The sequence below is a fragment of the Lissotriton helveticus genome, chromosome 11 (assembly GCF_964261635.1).
Source record: "Lissotriton helveticus chromosome 11, aLisHel1.1, whole genome shotgun sequence".
NCBI lineage: Eukaryota > Metazoa > Chordata > Amphibia > Caudata > Salamandridae > Lissotriton > Lissotriton helveticus.
The window spans coordinates 782316447-782335889 of NC_136072.1; the positions used below are offsets into that span (position 1 = coordinate 782316447).

General features: G+C 43.8%; 1 protein-coding gene across 1 annotated transcript in view; it reads right to left on the reverse strand.

Annotated features, from left to right (window-relative positions):
- Positions 1-1658: 1658 nt before the first annotated feature.
- Positions 1659-19443, reverse strand: part of PCYOX1 (prenylcysteine oxidase 1) — a 187056-nt gene continuing 169271 nt past the window's right edge. Inside the window, exon 6 of the mRNA XM_078666718.1 lies at positions 1659-4330. Coding sequence (XP_078522844.1) covers positions 3675-4330 — 656 coding nt within the window. The 3' untranslated portion in view covers positions 1659-3674. The remainder of the gene's footprint in view (positions 4331-19443) is intronic.

A 19443-nucleotide genomic window follows, 5' to 3' on the forward strand; every position in this document is an offset into this window, starting at 1 on the left:
CCCACACCTTTGGTTTTGTCAATTATTGGAGACTCTCACTTGCAAGCTTTCCATAGCCAAACAATGCATTATTACATTGCTTTGCCACACCACTAAAAACGTTGGCAAAATACTGCAATCATAATGTTTAAAATACATCAACAAACTTCACTTTAAAATAGGCTCTCCTGGTTTGAACAAAGAAAAAAAAGTTGATGCTCTTATATTTTGCATCCTTAGTGCATTCGTACAGCTCAAACTCCAAATCAGCGCCATTGGGCTAAACCAAACCTAGACCACTGGTGTACAATGCTAAAGCAAAGATCGCACTGTATCCTTAGGAGTGCAAAGTTTGAGAGTCCATTCTGTCCATATATCCACGTGTTGAGCTAAACTGGATTCTACTAGGATTCTAAACCAATCTGAAATGCCACAAACTCAACACCTTTTAAACAGACAAAGAGTACAAATTTCCACAAAAAAACAGTCATGGGGAGTCAAGATTACGTCAAAACAATTTACTGTGCCAAACTCACCTAGAAGATTCCCATGAGCTTTTTTTCGGAAGATCAATAATAATAATTAATCTACAAATTATCCTTTCACACTCAGTCCAGTATACAAGGAAGAAGCAACTGCTGGATTCAAGTCTGGTATACATGTGTGAGGCATCACACAGGCAACTAACCACATATAGGAGGACATGCACAGTAATCTGTTGAAAGCCAAGAGGGAAATGCTCTGTCTCTTCATCATCGCTATTCCCTTACATTATGGTATCTGTTGCACAGGGACCAAAACATGCGGACACATAATGCATAGGCAAAATATATCCACTTGGAAGAATGGTCTTGAGAGCTATACAACAAGCTCAAAGATGATCCTAAAACTCCAGTTTCACCAAAGACCACCAAAATTAAGCAAAGGTTAAGCCTCATAAGTAACTAAAGCTCCACTCACAGGTGCAAATGCAATTGGGAAAAGCTACAAGTCACGTGTAAAGGCACCAAATGATTGTGAACGCTCACAACAAAGGCTGACGAGAAGAGATGATAGCAGGTTAACTGCCAACTCCACCGCCCTGCCACAAGTACTTCACAGCTCCTGTGCCTAAATAAACAAAAACAGTATCATACTCTGACACACTTGAGGATGGTCATGGCTACTACCATAATAGTGCTGAAATACGCTTCTACAGCACCAGCAAACGCGGGCTCTTCCTTGTAAGGGGCAGGGATTGCTCGACACTCATCACCAATATGATGAAGAGAAATCCGCACATGGTTAAAGAAATCCCAGCACTTTGTTAAGAAGGTAGAGAATACATTTTTCCTTTGCAAGACATTCCACCAAACCAACATCCACTCACCAGACTGCAACACCCATACATTCCACACTCCGGTAAATCTGGCTTTTACATTCCTCAAGCCACTAACCGGACTCGCAGTGTGCCCTGGGGTATTGGAGGCAGAATATTTTAGAATATTCAGACAGTGTCGATAATCCCTAAACACACAGGGTGGATGGGCAATTGTTTTACAGAAGAACAAATTTCTGGCAATAACCACAGTGGTTAGCATTTTCATATGACAAATGAGGTCCCTCATCTTGGCGGTCATCCGTGATCCAAAATCTTTGGGACTCATCTCTAATATACAACGCTAAATTATTCATGGTTATTCTTTTGTAAAAAAATATTTTTATTGCATTCAACGTTTTAATTATTTATTTTTTTACAAATTAGATATCCGGTTTTAATGATCAGGTAGAACAAACTTGACTCATGAAAGACTTGTTCCAATGAGTATTTCTTTCTAGGCTCGTCAACCATTTCCACAAGATTTTCCTCAACGTCACCAGTATCCCCATTGCGTTATGCTAGGGGGAAGATCGTCTCTCTACTCATTTTATCCATTCCTCCTTTGAGATAAATATCACATTTTCAGCGCATTGCTAGGTCACTTCTAGTTATGACCCCGAATTCTATATCATGGTTATCAGGAAACCGGTCCATTTCTCATCTCCTAAATGTACCCAGGAATGCTCATATTTCCCCTTGCTTATGGACCTGCACTGGCTGCCCCAAAATCCAATTTAAAACAGTCACTATGATTCATAAGTCTGTTCAGATATTGCTGCGGTTAACCGAAACTGTGGTTTACACCTTATTGTCCTACTAGGGAAATACCACTTCCTTGGGGAATTTGCTCCTAAATCAGTTGCAACAGAATCGAAGCTCCTCTCTGAGGAAGGTGCTAAAAAAACATTTGAGTAACTATCTATTACTGGCCTCAGCCTTCCGCTAACCTGTATTCTGACAGGAAATCAAGACTTGGAGTTATAACATTTCCATCTCATACATTTAAGACTACCATTTAATAGAGATGGTCGTGTATATTTTCTACCCTCTAGCAGCCTATTCTGTACTACATCGAGGCAGTGTTTAAATCCCTACATTTTCTGGGGAGCATCTGCACATAGACAAGTGCTTATACATTAGCTGTACCAGGAGTATTTTACTCCAAGCATTTTACTTCATAGACTCCGTACCGCCTTATAATTCCGATAAGCAATCTCAGATTAGTACTGAAATTCTTCCAACAGATTTCATCCTCTAATTCTCCATGAGGTACAACATGGTCCAAGGAGAAGTTGAAATATTTTAAGTTTTTCAAGTATACGTGGGAGGTTGGTCCCCTAGAGTTAATTTGTAAAAAATCAATCTAAAACGACTAACACTTGTTCAACCATTATTTTCTGAAGTACTGCACTTCAAGTGAGCAGAATGTATTTTTTCACAAGCCAGCTTTGTAAGGTTACCTTCCTTAGGTAATGCAACACCCTCCACACAGAAACTATATTCACTAAAATTGTCTGGTCATGATCCCTGTGCTTAGATTCGGACTTTGTGGCATCGCAACATCAAATCAGTTCTACCTTCAAATGTTGGTGTTGTTTTTTTCATAAGCCACATGCTTACATGAGTTCTCTGCATTACAGCTAGACTTTGGGATGGCTTTATCTTTCTCACCATAACAGATAAAGTTTTTCTCGACACTTCAGTCCTCTGTTTTTGGTCCAAGCCCCATAGCAGCGCAAATGCAGTACAACATATCCTTCACTTCATCCGGGCTATATCTTCAGTTATGTGATTAAATGATTGCTTATGTTTTCATGCAAAAAGTGCCAATGTGTTTCAACAGTCATAATGTGTCACTAACAGTAAAACTGTGGTGCGGTTTAGGACCACACGGGTAAAGCTGCGAAATGATGGCAAAAACAATAAATCACAAAACGCTACTATGCAGAATTTGTTGCGACATTTGGGAACATACAAGCAAATTGTGCATTGAAGGAGTGACACGCAAAGCACAGACTATCGTCTAGAATCTTGTTACAGAGATAGCCTAAAAGCCAAATGGGATTGTCTTAATCACCTTTGCACTTGTGCAACCGCTGAGATATGACTAGGTATCATACGTTTCTGCTTCCTTTCCACATTGTTTGGACGCTACAATAAAGCGTTTGCAGATGGCAGGGCTGGCGTAAAAAAGTAAGTCTGTTGCACTTAATTTACTGGACGACTAGCAGGTCAACAGCTGATTTACAGATTAGTGGATGATGACGCGTGTAACAATTTGTCACCCTTTATGATTTGCACATCTTCATTTGGAAACACAAATATACCAAAGTAATTAGAGTTCGGATTTGATTTTTTCATTCAGATTTTCCTGGTCGATTTTATCAGTGTTCTCATACCATTGGTGGTAAGCAAGGAGAGCCACATTCTTGGCTGAGATTGCACTCATTTCCATCGCACTGGCTGCAATTTCAATGCTGCTGATGTAATAAATTCTCTCATTCAGAACAACTGGCGGCACTCTCTCTGGAGGGTGGTAGTGCGGGTAAGCCAGCCATGTCTTAGACTTAACTGCTCCGTGAGACATAAAAAGCAGCCCCAGTTGCTGCTCCGTAAGAGGGTTGGGCGAGAACACCTTCCATACGGGATCATCTGTAGAAACTCCCAGTGGCTGATTTGCCTTGACTTGAACTGGTGTGACGACACCAATGCTGCTGAAGAACAGATTTGGATCTTCCATTGTCAAAATTTCAGTAATTTGTAAATTGCAGGGCTCTGGACAGCCAAAAAACGAGCGGTTTATCTGGCCCTTAACAAAGGTAGCCACAGTTTGGTGGTAAGGGTTCTTGACAGCTGGAACAGAGAAGGGGAAGCTGATGCCAGACATACCAGAGTTTAGTGGTGCAGCAACTATGACAATATCGTACTGGCTGTAGCTCTCATCCGAGTCGGTCTTATAGTTCACCTGATACAAATGCACTGAGCCTTCACCTGTAGAACAAGCATACACAAAAAATGCATAATTAGAGTTGATTTTCTGAAAGGATATATTTATATACAATCTAAACAGGGTGCAAATAGTATTAATTCTTCAACATTAACCACATTACTGTATTATTACAGTGAATGACCTTCAACATGGCCAATATCTTTATAAGAACCGGTTACAAAAAAAAACTACAAGAATTTGCAGTATGGTGTCAACGGATACCCTACAGTTTATGATTCTCCCCTTTATAATATTAGAAACGTTAATGCTAGAAACCTTGCTTCTGCAGCTAGTCAGTACAAAGTAGTTACAAATGTTACTTAAAACTGCATGCCCAGCCTATGTAGGCTTTTCTGTAACTATCTACATTAGCAAGAGGAGGGGCTCATGTAAAATACGACATGCGCTAATATGTCAGAGTAGTGATGTGGCGGGTTATTATAAAGAAGGAAGAGTTTACTGAAATATTTGCCAGTTTCTTTAATACCCACAATAGCAAGGAGTAACCCGATAGTCCTACCCCTGAACTGGATATCGTGAGGCTGGCTCTCTAAGGCTGGTCAGCAGATCCTTCAGGGAGAGATTTCGGAGAAGGACATTTAAGATGCTATTATGACATGTCCAACAACAAAGCCCCAGAGGACTCTGGTTTTCCGGTTGACTTTTATAAGATTAACAGGGAATTGACTGTCCCATTCCTCTACAGACTTTAAGGAGCTTGAGGGTGATACTGTTATACGACTGGAATTCAATACAGCACTCACCAGCCTCATCCTGAAGCCCAACAAGGATTTTACTAATTGTGAGAGTTACCGCCAAATACCACTCCTTAATGCAAACATGAATATCCCCGTAAAGGTCCTGGCGACCCACCTTAAGAGAATTCTCCCCAGTTAGTTACATGACTCAAGTGGGACGTGTGCCCAGGCGTTATTCCTCGCAACAATATGCATCTCCTTTTTAATGTTCTCGGGCGCGTATATAATGATCCAGATAAGTTGATGCTCTCCTTGGATTCAGAGAAGGCTTTTGACCGGGTTGAGTGGGGATATTTATGTTATATATTAAGCAGTACAGGGATAGGCTCTAGTTTTATGACTAAGGTCCGGTGGTTCTACACCGCCTCCACAGCACAGAGTGACTGTGGAGGACATACTTCAGAGCCCTTCCCTGTATCAGAAGGTAAGCGGCAAGGTTGCCCACTGTCGCCCTTCTTGTTCCTTTTAACTCTTGAGCCTTTAGCAGCTCCTATCCACCAGTCCCCTCATACACGGGATGTGGATACACCTGTGGGCGTTTGCAAAATTCTGCTCTACACTGATAACTTACTAACTTTGAGCAATTCCTTGCTCTACATGTCCGGTATATAATTGATGCCTTCTCTGATTTCGCCAGGTACAAAATAAATCGGACTTTGAGGCGCTACCGCTAAAGAACTATAACCGGGGACCTACACAAGATATTTTTAGTTTCACAAGGAAGACTTTAGGATTGAAATACTTGGGATTGATGATTAACAGGGGTCTGGATAAGATGGTAGTTGACAATATACAGCCCTTACGGACTAGGGTGGAACAGGACTTCGCAAGATGGTAGACTCTACAGGTGTCTTTTTTGGGGGCGGAGCACCCCCAGCCTCCAGAATTAACTATGGATTTGGAATGCTACCTTTGTGATACCCATACTTCATACTTTTAATCACTGCATGAAGTGGTTTGTCTAGGTGGGCAGGAAACCTTGCCTTAAACCACCATGGCTGAATACAGATACTAAAGCTGGAAGTCTGACTCCCTTACATGTGATTATACTATCTGGCGCAACACCTCTCACAGCTGGCCTACATACTATTACCTTTCCATAATCAGCACCTCTGGGTGCCTTGGGAACTAGACTCTGCACAGGCCTCTGTGGGTTTAGGTATTTCGTATAACACCGACGTTTTGACTAACCCGCACTAGCCACCTGGAAAGACACGCACATACTCTTGGGTAATGACAGAACTATTCCTAAAAAAGCATCACTGTGGTCCAATTAAGGTAATACTGTGGACCAGAAGCCATTCAGATGGGCTCGAAGGGGACTTGTTTTGATCCTTTGAGATGCTCAAATCAGAATTTGCTCTACCCCAGTAACAGCTGTGGCATTATTGACAAGTGTGACACTGCTTGCGGGGTAAACTGGGGGCAGGATCAGATCCATCTCTTAGCCTTGCCCATCTTAGATTACCTTAGGTTATGGGGATTGTCCACAGGAAGTGTGTCTAACATGTACCAAATACTCATTGGCAATCTCTACTCAAACAATACTTGAATGGCTACTAGGTCTTATTGGGGGGAATGGTTGAGAGTAATGGTTGAGAGAAGCCTGCTCGAAAGCTGATTGGAAGGAAGTCCTAGAGTACCACGATTGTTCACGTAGAGAAGCACAAATAAATTATGCTTATTTCAAGGTCCATTCTCAAGCTGTATATGGCACGTTTGACCCCTAATGCTGTATGCAGGCGATGTGCGGACATTGCCTGTGATCTGTACCACATACTGTGGTCTTTCCCTACTCAAAACGACTAGTGCTCCATATGGGGAAACATTACACTCCTCCAGCTACATACTGTAGGAAGGTGGCTCTGACTATACTATATCAAAGTAAGGTATAGTGTGCACCAAGTCCAGTGGGTCCCCAAAGGCTTACAGAGGTAAAAGTAGATAATACCTTACTCTCGATGTGTGTAGTGTGGGCGAGCAGTGAGGCTTTATCAAAGGGTAGTGATAAGCATTTATTGTACACACTTAGGCAAGAAATGATGACACACACTCACAGACTGAACTCAGACCAACTGCTTGTATAAAACATTTCTTTAGTTGTATTTTATTTTCAGAACCAAGCAGGACTTGGTAGAGGTAAGTTTAAAGCAGTCAATGCAATCCCAAGGAGAAAAATTAGATTATTGGTTTGCAGATAAGCAATCAGTCTTTGGGTTGAGTTTCTGGGGTTAGAACAAGGGTACCCCCAGGGTCAAGGGATGCACTCAAAGAGCACCCAGAGCTGCACTAGGGCGGGCGCAGAGTGATTTGTTGGATGGATAGATGGATGACAGATTGTATGCCTCATTAGATATAGGTAGATGGGTGAGCGGACACATCCATTCCGGAGTGAGTGCCTAAGTGGAGGACTGCATGGCTGGATGGGTAGTAAGTCAATGCCAGAGTAGGTGGATTATTGGATGGGTTGTGACTAATGTGTGAATCACCTAGATGGATACAAGAGTAAGTGAATAGATGGCTGTGGGAGTGGGTAATTACTAAGGTAGGTGTGCAGGTGGTGGATGAATCGAAGAACGGAACAGTCAGTGGGGGGTGTAGTGGTGACTGGGTAGAGGACAGTGGATGTATTGCTTCTGCACAATTTGAGAGTGCACTGCTAGCATCTAGGCAGCGAAGGTGCTGTGGAGGCAGAGCAGCTCAGCGTTATGGCGGCAGGTGAAGGGGTACCCATTGAGTCATGTATTCTCCTCCCCCTGGTCTGGCAGACAGCAGTTAAGAGTGCAGCAGGCACAGAGTGGCGGTCCTACATGGAGGAGATTTAACTTCTGGGTGAGGAGAGTCTGGTGATTCCTACCAATCTAAGGTGGTGACAACATGTAGTGTAGCTCCTATTTTCCCAATAGGCTCTGCGCATTGGAATAATACCTACAGCAGTAAAGGCCTAGACCAGACGTTAACTAGGTCTACTACTGTCGATACTAGACTTAATTTTTGGGTTTGCCAGCGTAGCTCAGAGTTCGCTAGAAACTTTCTCGAATGTTGAAGGAGGAATTAACTTCCCTGATTAGACAAGAAGGGATTTAGTTTCTGACAACCATAGAACATGACAACTTTGCTCTCCCCTAATCAAGAGTCAATCTCGAGAGTCGTGTGAGCACAAGGCAATTATTTTACTCAGTCAGTACGTGCATTCTTAGTCTCATCAGAATGTAGAGAAAAGGAAGAGACGGGCGTGTTCAATAAAAAGGTGTTATTTATTGATCAGTCTCTTTTCTCATACATGAGAAATGGATCGATATTATTGCAATACTTATAGTTAAGTAAAGTGCATACATTAAAAGCAATAGTATAAAATAATACTGTAAAAACATTGATATGGTTTCTGAGCCATATGATGTTTGAAATGATTAAAATATATTTACATACACATATACATTTGACTAAACGTACTCAACTGGTGTTTCTAAATACGCCTACCCCGTGTACCTGACCTAAGTCTAATGCGTGGGCGGGAATAGAAAGTTACAGTTTAAGTTAAGTTTGTTTTTGCCAAGTGAATAACTAAAGAATTCTCTGTGAGGGGTTATTCAGTTCTGTACCTGGAATTTAGGATGAAATGAGGAATGGTATCTCGTTCTCTGGTCTCGATATTCCAGGCTGCCTGCGAGGGCTACCCGGAAGCGCCGGTGCTGGGTCTCTCGGCTTGAGATAGCAGCGCGTCTCTCAGCGCGTCAGGAAGGCGGGGCTGCGCCAGCGGGGTCTGCTTCTGCTCTCGGCTTCGGCAAGTGTGGCTGCTCCGTCTTGTCACCACGCGTGTGTTTGCATAGGGCAAGATCGGTAATATTTATACCTTAAAGGTGCCGAGATTGACGTAAGGATGGACATAGATACGTCAATAAAGATGTCATACGACTTGCTCGTTAGCACATTCTTTACTAAAGTTCTCTGTGAAATCAAAACAATGGCCGCACGGATTTTCCCAGGTTGTCATAGGTTTGATTTGTTATGAGAACGTCGTATGCCTTATCAGGGGCTGGAGGAATGTCGCTTGTCTAATTAGATCTCAAGCGTTATGACCTAATCAGATAACACGTTCCTGTGCCGTAGTGTGACTGCGTCAGATAACGGTATCTGCATCATGGGGGCTTGTCTTGCCTCATGGGCTGACTGTTAGTTAACTTGATAGTTAGTTTAACCAGAATAGGGTCAGGAATAGGGGGATCGATTCAGAACCTATAGGAATACACGACACCCACTCCACGCTAACTATGGTCATATTTACTAATCTATGCATAGTATAACATAGTACAACATACTATAGAGAATAGTGTATACCTTACCACCCCAAAATACATAAATGCATTTTGAAATTTTCAAATATACTGAAAAATTGCAGTCATATATTTTGTATGCACTTAAGCTATGAATTAAATGCAAAAGTAAACACGCATTTGTATGCATTATTGCTTAATTTGGTATTTGAGAAATACACATGAAATGGCTCTTAATATAGCTATACAGAAAGGAAGTTCGAGACCATTTCATCACATAATAAAATATTTGTGAACATCCCAGCGGGCAACTAAAGTCTATAAAGTATCTAAAAATAGAAATCTTAGTTCTCTAGGAATAGTTTCTTACTTTAAGCAGAAGATCAGTGTCCCGGAAAAAATATGGGAAAATATTTTAGGGGGTTGCTGAAAATTGCTGTCCGTGAACTGGATTGTAATTGTTCATGTGACTTTATTTTTAAAGTTGAAGGCCGAATTCAGGGAACGCCGTGTGCGAGTTTACTCAAAAGTCTCTATTTCTGTTCTGGAGAGAACATCATATCATTCAGGCTTTCGAAAAAACTGTCAACAGCTTCATGGGAAAGTTCCACTAAGTCGGAAATAGGTGTAACCATGCATTCATGCGCATGATTGCCTCCATTGGCATTCTGATTCGCATTGCTGACAGAAGGTCGTACCTGTTCGATGCTGCTTTCATCTTGAACTTCACTACTCTTCAATCGTAGTGGTGAAGATTCCAGGAATGCCGTCATCAGGATTGGCAGCCTTTGAGGGCAGCACAAAGCGTGAACCTTGGTAGGAACCAACAGTGTATCTGCATCCACTGGCGCATCCGATTGTAGCGTCAGACAGGTGTCTAACACGCATTCTTCTCCGCATAGCAGACATCTCAATACAGGTAAAACACATCTTTGCCACATTGGTCGAAATGATAGAAACCAAGTCATGTTCAGGTCTCTAAGCCGGGATAGTCCCAGGATTTTTGATATCCGGTCCCGGTATCCAATGGCTAGGATTGTATCTTCCATTGTCGCGAGAGTTTGATCTGTGACATGGGTTGCCATAACGAAAAATAAGAACTAAGAATAGGATTCCTGCAATTAGTCCCAGTATCAGGGGAAGTCCGCCAAAAATCGAATGGACGAAATCTGGAAAAATACCCAGTATGGCTTTGAATGGTGTTAATGCCATCGAAAATACTGTCTTAAATACCCTTGAGACCCCAGTGGTATCAGAAATATTTAAGATTTCGCTCAGGATTTCCGCGAAATGTACGGGGGAATTAGTCGATAATAATGTATGTATCTCTGCAGTCGTCCTTGCGACTTGTAGATCATACGTTTCTTTTGATGACGTGAGCCTTGTAGGCGTCTGTAGAAGCACTGTTTTCATTCTGCTTAAAGTATCTATTCGAATAGAAGTAATTTTCAAATTGGGCCATGCCCTTGCCTCCCTGTCTGGAAAGGAGCTGGGGAACAAAGAACGTCCACAGCACCTGACCTTCGCGGTCGTAGTGACTAGATAAGGAGTCCCGGGCCTAAGACTACAACATCTGCGGTCTACAATAAGAATGTAACTCCCATTATAGAGTCTTTGAAAGAATGGTTCTATTTCAGTTGCAGGTGCGCCTTGCTGGTGACATGAAAGGTTGTATGAATTCCCTTCACAGGCTCCGTGCAAACTAATACCGTTACACAGAAGCGTGCCGCTTAGTGACATGGCACAATTGTTGCCACTAAGAAACACTTTCTGTCCTTTATTACTGACACATGCATGTGAATAGGGCAGGTTCCAAGTTGTTTTAAGGTACCCCTTTCCCAATTTCTCGTACATGCCAGCTTGTATATATTTTTGGCAGTATTGAAACCTGAAGGTTGAGATTGGAATATTTATGATTCCGTGGATTATCCATTCACTGACAGGTCGTTCTGACATTGTCATTGGTAATCTTTCTAGTTTTTCAATGCTCAAGATTGTATAATCAGCACCCTTTTGCGCCATACCGATTTGTCTATCAGTAAGGTTAAAGATTTGGAATAGTGACGTTGTGTTGATTAAACGCCAAGGCACATAGCCTGAACGCAGATTTTGTAACGTCCAGCCAAGCTGTACAATAGAACGCAATTGTGACTGACCATGTTGTAATAACAGTAAGTCTTGCGATAATATATCGATTGCTGAAGACACAATGCTGTCCAATGAAAAAATTCTGGAGGACAGAGTCATTAACCCATTGTCCACTACAGAAAGTGATTTTTCCAAATTAATACGGTCAATTTCCCGTATTCTTTCTGCTGTTTCAATTTGAGTAACCTTCCAGGCCTCATTGTATGCTGCATATACAGAGGCTGCTATGAAACGCTTTTGACGCGGTTTGCGTGGTCCCAGAATGAAATCACGCAAGTCAGCACCATCAGTAAGTAAAGTTAGGTGTTGCTTAATTTCAGGCAGTGTGGAAGTTTGTAGCCACTGAAGGCATAATTTGCCCACACTGTAGGTTGTTATTATCCCTATTTCTAAGGTTATATCTATTCCCAGAGGGGTCACTCTGCGGTGACCTCTGTCTTTGGTTTGGAGATTTCTCTCTTCGCCTGGAAGACCTCCCTCGGGACTGGAATTTCTTTTCTTTAGGATTGGATTGTTTGTTTCCATCCCAGTTCTTTTTTGGTGAATTATTATTAAAAAATATTTTTTCTGGACTTGTAGTCAGTTGCGGTTTTACTGGTATTCCACCTAGACTATCTCTGCCTAGTTCTTCATAGGATTTTTCTATGATTCTGGCAATTTCAGCTGGTTGGTCTGCTATATCTGTCTCTTTTAACCTCTGGCGGATCGCCACGTTTGCTGCTTCACCTTTTATGTTGGCTAATAATATAGCCGAGACCTGCTTGAAGTCTTTTAGTAATTTCATACCAAGAGTTAAAGCAGGTTCTGGACCGTATTCATCTTGAATTTGTTTTAGCACATCTGGTATTACCGAAATGGATGGAACACCGTGCGTTTTTGTGTAGATGGAAGCAAAGACTGTACCCCAAGTGTCACAGTCCTCAATGTGTGGTGCGATTCCCATTGGGAGACATATAGTCAGAATCCTGTGTTTTTCTAATGTGGTGGTGTCAGGAAACACCGCCTCTATTTGGGTAATTTTCTGTGCCAACCAGAATGGTATTTGTTCCCGTTTAGCTGGAACTTTACCTAGGCAGGATTGGATGTTCTGTGGTGTAATTTTATTTGTGTTCCCCTGGTGAGGGGTCAGCTGTGGAAGTTTAATCGCTGGCTGAATTGTTGAAGTCCGCATTACATACTGAACTAATTGTCTATGAATTTTTAGTAGTTGTTTTAGCTGTATTAACAGCTCTGCTGCAGGCATTCTTTCGATGTCTGGATGTGGTGTGTATCCGGCTAAGACCGGCCACGTTGCTCCTGGTCTTCCTAAAGGACCGAGCCTTGTAATGTGATTGTTATGTATTAGGGCGCCATCAAATAAGAGCAAATGCTCTTGGAATTTGAGTGGTACTTCCACCTCCTCGAAAGGAGTGTACTCATTAGGAGGTTCCTCTACTTTGTAATAGTGGAAGTACTTTGTTACAGCATTAGCTGCTGGAAAATGTATCCATGAATAATATACCTCTGTCTGCCGATATTCGTGTGCCTCGATTACGAATATGACTGTGCCACCTCTAGGTGTCAGTCCATTTTCTATAAGTTTTAAGGTTATAGATCTCCTTTTAATGACCGGAATGAGTGTTATATTCGGGTCTGCTGCTTGCATGGTAGCATCAGCATCTGCGAGTTCAGTTGCTAATCTAACTGTTTCTCTTTCATCATCACTTTCAGTCATTTTACTGACCGGATGGTATTATAGCTGTTTGCAGATCAGGTTTCTTTATGGAAACAGAGATTAGATGCACAATATTTTGGAACAGTGTATCCTTCAACGTTGACTATACCAAGAACCATACATAGGAGTTCCCTCCTGCGAGGTTTTGGAGGATATAACCTTTCACCCACTCCAGACGTCTTTGGAGTACAATGGGAAAAGGGGTCTGAGTGAGAAAGCACGACTGAGTTACTCTAAATGTCTTACGTTAGTTTTATCGCCCTTTCCAAACGCGTTGGGCGCCATGTAGTGTAGCTCCTATTTTCCCAATAGGCTCTGCGCATTGGAATAATACCTACAGCAGTAAAGGCCTAGACCAGACGTTAACTAGGTCTACTACTGTCGATACTAGACTTAATTTTTGGGTTTGCCAGCGTAGCTCAGAGTTCGCTAGAAACTTTCTCGAATGTTCAAGGAGGAATTAACTTCCCTGATTAGACAAGAAGGGATTTAGTTTCTGACAACCATAGAACATGACAACTTTGCTCTCCCCTAATCAAGAGTCAATCTCGAGAGTCGTGTGAGCACAAGGAAATTATTTTACTCAGTCAGTACGTGCATTCTTAGTCTCATCAGAATGTAGAGAAAAGGAAGAGACGGGCGTGTTCAATAAAAAGGTGTTATTTATTGATCAGTCTCTTTTCTCATACATGAGAAATGGATCGATATTATTGCAATACTTATAGTTAAGTAAAGTGCATACATTAAAAGCAATAGTATAAAATAATACTGTAAAAACATTGATATGGTTTCTGAGCCATATGATGTTTGAAATGATTAAAATATATTTACATACACATATACATTTGACTAAACGTACTCAACTGGTGTTTCTAAATACGCCTACCCCGTGTACCTGACCTAAGTCTAATGCGTGGGCGGGAATAGAAAGTTACAGTTTAAGTTAAGTTTGTTTTTGCCAAGTGAATAACTAAAGAATTCTCTGTGAGGGGTTATTCAGTTCTGTACCTGGAATTTAGGATGAAATGAGGAATGGTATCTCGTTCTCTGGTCTCGATATTCCAGGCTGCCTGCGAGGGCTACCCGGAAGCGCCGGTGCTGGGTCTCTCGGCTTGAGATAGCAGCGCGTCTCTCAGCGCGTCAGGAAGGCGGGGCTGCGCCAGCGGGGTCTGCTTCTGCTCTCGGCTTCGGCAAGTGTGGCTGCTCCGTCTTGTCACCACGCGTGTGTTTGCATAGGGCAAGATCGGTAATATTTATACCTTAAAGGTGCCGAGATTGACGTAAGGATGGACATAGATACGTCAATAAAGATGTCATACGACTTGCTCGTTAGCACATTCTTTACTAAAGTTCTCTGTGAAATCAAAACAATGGCCGCACGGATTTTCCCAGGTTGTCATAGGTTTGATTTGTTATGAGAACGTCGTATGCCTTATCAGGGGCTGGAGGAATGTCGCTTGTCTAATTAGATCTCAAGCGTTATGACCTAATCAGATAACACGTTCCTGTGCCGTAGTGTGACTGCGTCAGATAACGGTATCTGCATCATGGGGGCTTGTCTTGCCTCATGGGCTGACTGTTAGTTAACTTGATAGTTAGTTTAACCAGAATAGGGTCAGGAATAGGGGGATCGATTCAGAACCTATAGGAATACACGACAAACAAGCAAGAGACAATCAGTAGTTCTGCCATCCCTGCAAAAAGAGGAAGACAGTAAGAAAAATGGGAGCGAGTACTTGATCAGGGCATTTGCCTCTGGGAGCTGCCATCAGACTGGAGAGGCAACAAGAGAGACCTGGGGAAGGAAAACTCAGGACTTCCTCACTAACCGGCAGCACATGTGCAATTTCAAACAGGGAGGGATAACAATCCCAGTAGACTACGTCGCCTTAAATATGTATCTTTTGCACTATAATAACTAACCTTTAGGTGGACCACATCCCCAAAGGCAAGGTACAATCAAACTAGAGAAGGTATAGGTTAGTTCAAGTCAAGTCAAAATAACTATTTCGGTTACGAGAACCATAAAAAGATGAACAGCATCACGAGGTAAAATCCAATACATTAAAAAAACACAATAAAATCTAAAACTAATCATATAATTCCAGCAATATAGGTTAGTTGATTTTATCATCCGAAATTCAGTTAGAGAAAAAGTACTTCAATCAAACAGTCAATATATTTCTTTCCACGATGTTTTACTGATACAGTAAATCCAATTGGCATTTGTCACAAAGCCTTGTGACACTAAGCCAGCAAACATGTGTTTCACCCCTCTGGTGGAGCGTAGTCTTTCGTCTTGCCCATCATTTTTGTGATGTTTCACCAGTTTTATTAGGGGGGCGCTTTACGTTTTGACCATTACTTATGATTTGTTGCATTATGGTTTGGTGACTTTATTTTTTATCATTTGGATATCTATGATTTGACCATTACTTATAATCTGTTGTATTACCGTTTGGTTACTTTATTTATATATATATATATATATATATATATATATATATATATATATATATATATATATATATATATATATATATATATATATATATATATATATATATATATCAAATGTCCACACAGCCTTGAAAAAGTAGCAGGCCTGTCTGCCACCAAATGGGCGAAAAAAGTGTTAGCTGGCATGTGTCACAAGGATTTAAGTGACAAATGACAAAGGATTTACCATACTAAAGATAAATCTTGAAAAGAAAGACATTAATTAACTACTCTTGATTGAACCACTTTTCCTCCAATTGAATTTCAGTACCACCCGAGCTAGTGCTGATGTTCAATAGCTTTCATGGCAAGTGCTCCGGATGACCAGAGCTATACAGCTAGTCATGGGTGGATATTACGGAGCAGGTCATGTTAGCATTGTAGAAGAGTGCCCGAGCTATAGGACAATGTTGAAGAATCAGAATATTGCCGAGTGACACAGGTCAAATGTCAATACTGTAAGGCCAGTGTTCGTGCAAGAAGACCAGGCTACCCAGAGCCGTTGTCAGTGTTGTTGGTCTCTAGGAGTGCAGTAGGACTAGTGGTGTAGTACCAACACTAAACCCCTAGTTTAAATACTATAAGCAGAGTGCATAGGGTCAGAGCCAGGACTATGTGATCAGTGCAATGGGCCCTATGCCATAAAACGAGTGACAGTGCGATAGAGACGCTCTCATATGGCCGTGCAATTATTGTAAGGTCTGAGCTGTGGGATGAGTGCTAAGAGGCACAGCGTTATTGATATAAAAGCATTGCTATATACCTATCAACAGGGCTATTTATCCACAACATTTTGTATGGACAACTCCGTGATACCGAGTTAGAGTGCTATAGGAATAGACAATGCATCTGTGTTACAAGACAGCTTCCCATGCAATAGAGTCAGGGGTATAGGTACTGGGCCAAGTAGAATCAGTATTTATGCTTTGAGGTCAGGCATAGTGCTATAACCTGTGCTGTTGCTTCATCTTCTCCAGTGTCTCTTTGCACCTCTTACACTTTTTATGCTTCACGACAAGAGCCCTACAGGCTCCATAAGAGCGTACACTCCAGGAGGGAGTACACAGGGAGATCAATTATAGGTACTCAGTAGGATGAGTGCGAAATCAGAAGAACAAGCCTCATGCCCAGAAAGCTGTGCAGACCCGCTGGTGAGAGAAGATTCAGACATGGGAATGCAAGATTGGTGTGATCTGCATCATGTGTGATCATTCATGGTCTCTGTAGTTTGAGCTTTAACACTGTTGTATAAGCCTAGAAGATTTGTCTATTCCTACTCTGCATATCATGTGATTATGAGATTAGTATAGCTTTTAATTTATTTTCTGCCTGCTCCTTCAATCAATCTATTTGTAAGGCGCGCTACTTACCCGTGAGGGTTTCAAGGCGCTGAGGGGAGGGGGGATGCTGCTACTGTTCGAATAGCCTGGTCTTGAGGAGTCTCCTGAAGGTCAGTAGGTCCTGCGTCCGCCATAGGTGGAGGGGGAGGGTGTTCCATGTCTTGGCGGCGACGTGGGAAAAGGATCTGCTGCCGGTGGTTGCTCTTTGGATGCGGGGGACAGTGGCGAGGGTGTGGTCGGCGGAGCGGGGCTGGCGGGTGGGGGTGTAGAAGCTGAGGCGGCAGTTGAGGTACGTTGGTCCAGTGTTGTGGAGTGCTTTGTGTGCATGGGTGAGGCGCTTGAAGGTTATCCTCTTGTTGACGGGGAGCCAGTGTAGGTCTTTCAGGTGGGGTGTGATGTGGCTGCGGCGCGGGATGTCGAAGATCAGACGTGCAGATGCGTTCTGGATGCGTTGGAGCTGATTGAGGAGTTTCGCCGAGGCTCCTGCGTAGAGGGTGTTTCCGTAATCCAGTCTGCTGCTGACGAGGGCCTGAGTGACCGTCCTAGTTTCGGTGGGGATCCACTTGTAGATCCTGCGGAGCATACGGAGGGTGTTGGAGCAGGAGGAGGAGACGGCATTGACCTGCTTGGTCATGGAGAGGGTGGAATCGAGGATGACCCCTAGGTTGCGTGCGTGGTCGGTGGGCGTGCAAGCCGTTCCTAGCGAGGTAGGCCACCAGGAGTCGTCCCATGCCGAGGGGGTGGATCCGAGGATGAGGACCTCCGTCTTGTCTGAGTTCAGCTTCATCCGGCTGTTTCTCATCCAGTCGGGAACGGCAGTCATTCCCTCGTGGAGGTTGCTCTTGGCTGTCTGAGGGTCTTTGGTGAGGGAGAGGATCAGCTGTGTGTCGTCGGCGTAGGAGATGATGTTGAGGTTGTGCAGTCGGGCGATGTGGGGGAGTGGGGCCATGTAGATGTTGAACAGCGTGGGGCTGAGGGATGAGCCCTGGGGTACGCTGCAGATGATCTCGGTGGCTGTAGAGCAGTAGGGGGAGAGGCGGACGCTCTGTGTTCTGTCGGAGAGGAAGGAGGTGGTCCTGTCCAGGGCTTTCTCTTGTATCCCAGCGTCATGGAGGCGTGTACGTAGGGTGTGAAGGTGGCTGACAGGTCCAGGAGGATGAGGGCCGTGGTCTCACCATTGTCTAGCAGGCTTCTGATGTCGTCGGTGGCGGCTAGGAGGGCTGTCTCGGTGCTGTGGTTGCGGCGGAATCCGGACTGGGACAGGTCCAGAATGCGGTTTTCCTCGAGGAACCTGGTCAGTTGTATGTTGAAGGCCTTCTCGATGACCTTCGCCGGGAACGGGAGCAGGGAGACGGGTCGGAGGTTTTTGATGTCCTTGGGGTCGGCCGTGGGTTTCTTCAGCAGGGCGTTGATTTCGGCGTGCTTCCAGTCCTTTGGGAAGGTAGCTGTCTCGAGGGGGATGTTGATGGCTTTTCGGAGGTGGGATGCGATGACTGTGCTGGCCCTGTTGAAGATGTGGTGTGGCATGGGTCAGTCGGGGATCCGGAGTTCATGATCTTGATGGTGTCGTAGTCGATGCTGGTCCAGGAGGTCAGGCGGTTGGTGCGAGTGGTGGTCGTGGGGGTGGAGGTCTGTGGATGCAGGGGCGGTTGCAGTGTTGAAGCTGTTGTGGATGTCAGTGACCTTGGGGTGGAAGAAGGTGGCCAGTGAGTCGCACAGTTCTTGCGAGGGTGGGATGTCGTTGGAGCTAGAGTTGGGGTTGGGGTTGGAGAGTTCTTTCACGATGTTGAAGAGCTCTTTGCTGTTGTGTGCGTTGTTGTCTAGGCGGTTTTTGAAGGAGGTTCTCTTGGCGGATCTGATGAGGTGGTGGTGGGTGCGGGTGGCGTCCTTGTGAGCTGCGTAGCTTTCCGGGGTTCGTTCACGGGCCCAGTTCTTCTCTAACCTTTGGCAGGTTTTCTTGGATGCCTGGAGGTCTTCGGAGAACCAACTTGCTTTCTTTCTGGTGTGGCTGGTGGAGGGTTTGTTGATTGGGGCAAGGGTGTTGGCGCAGTCTTCGATCTATTGTCTGAGGTTGTGGGCTGCGGTGTCTGGGTCGGTCGAGTCTGCGGGTGGGCTTTGGGCGAGGGTGGTGGTTAGCTGGTCGTCAGTGACTTTGCTCCAGCAGCATCGGTGCATCTGTTGGGTGCGGTGGGGTGTGAAGGGTTTCCGGAAGGTGAAGTGGATGCAACGGTGGTCGGTCCAGTGGAGTTTGGTGGAATGATTGAAGAAGATGTGGAGGCTGGCTGCGAAGAGGAGGTCCAACGTGTGGCCGGCGACGTGGGTGGGGGTTGTGGTGAGTTGTCTGAGTCAGAGGTTGTCGATCAGGGCTGAGGAATTGGGGTC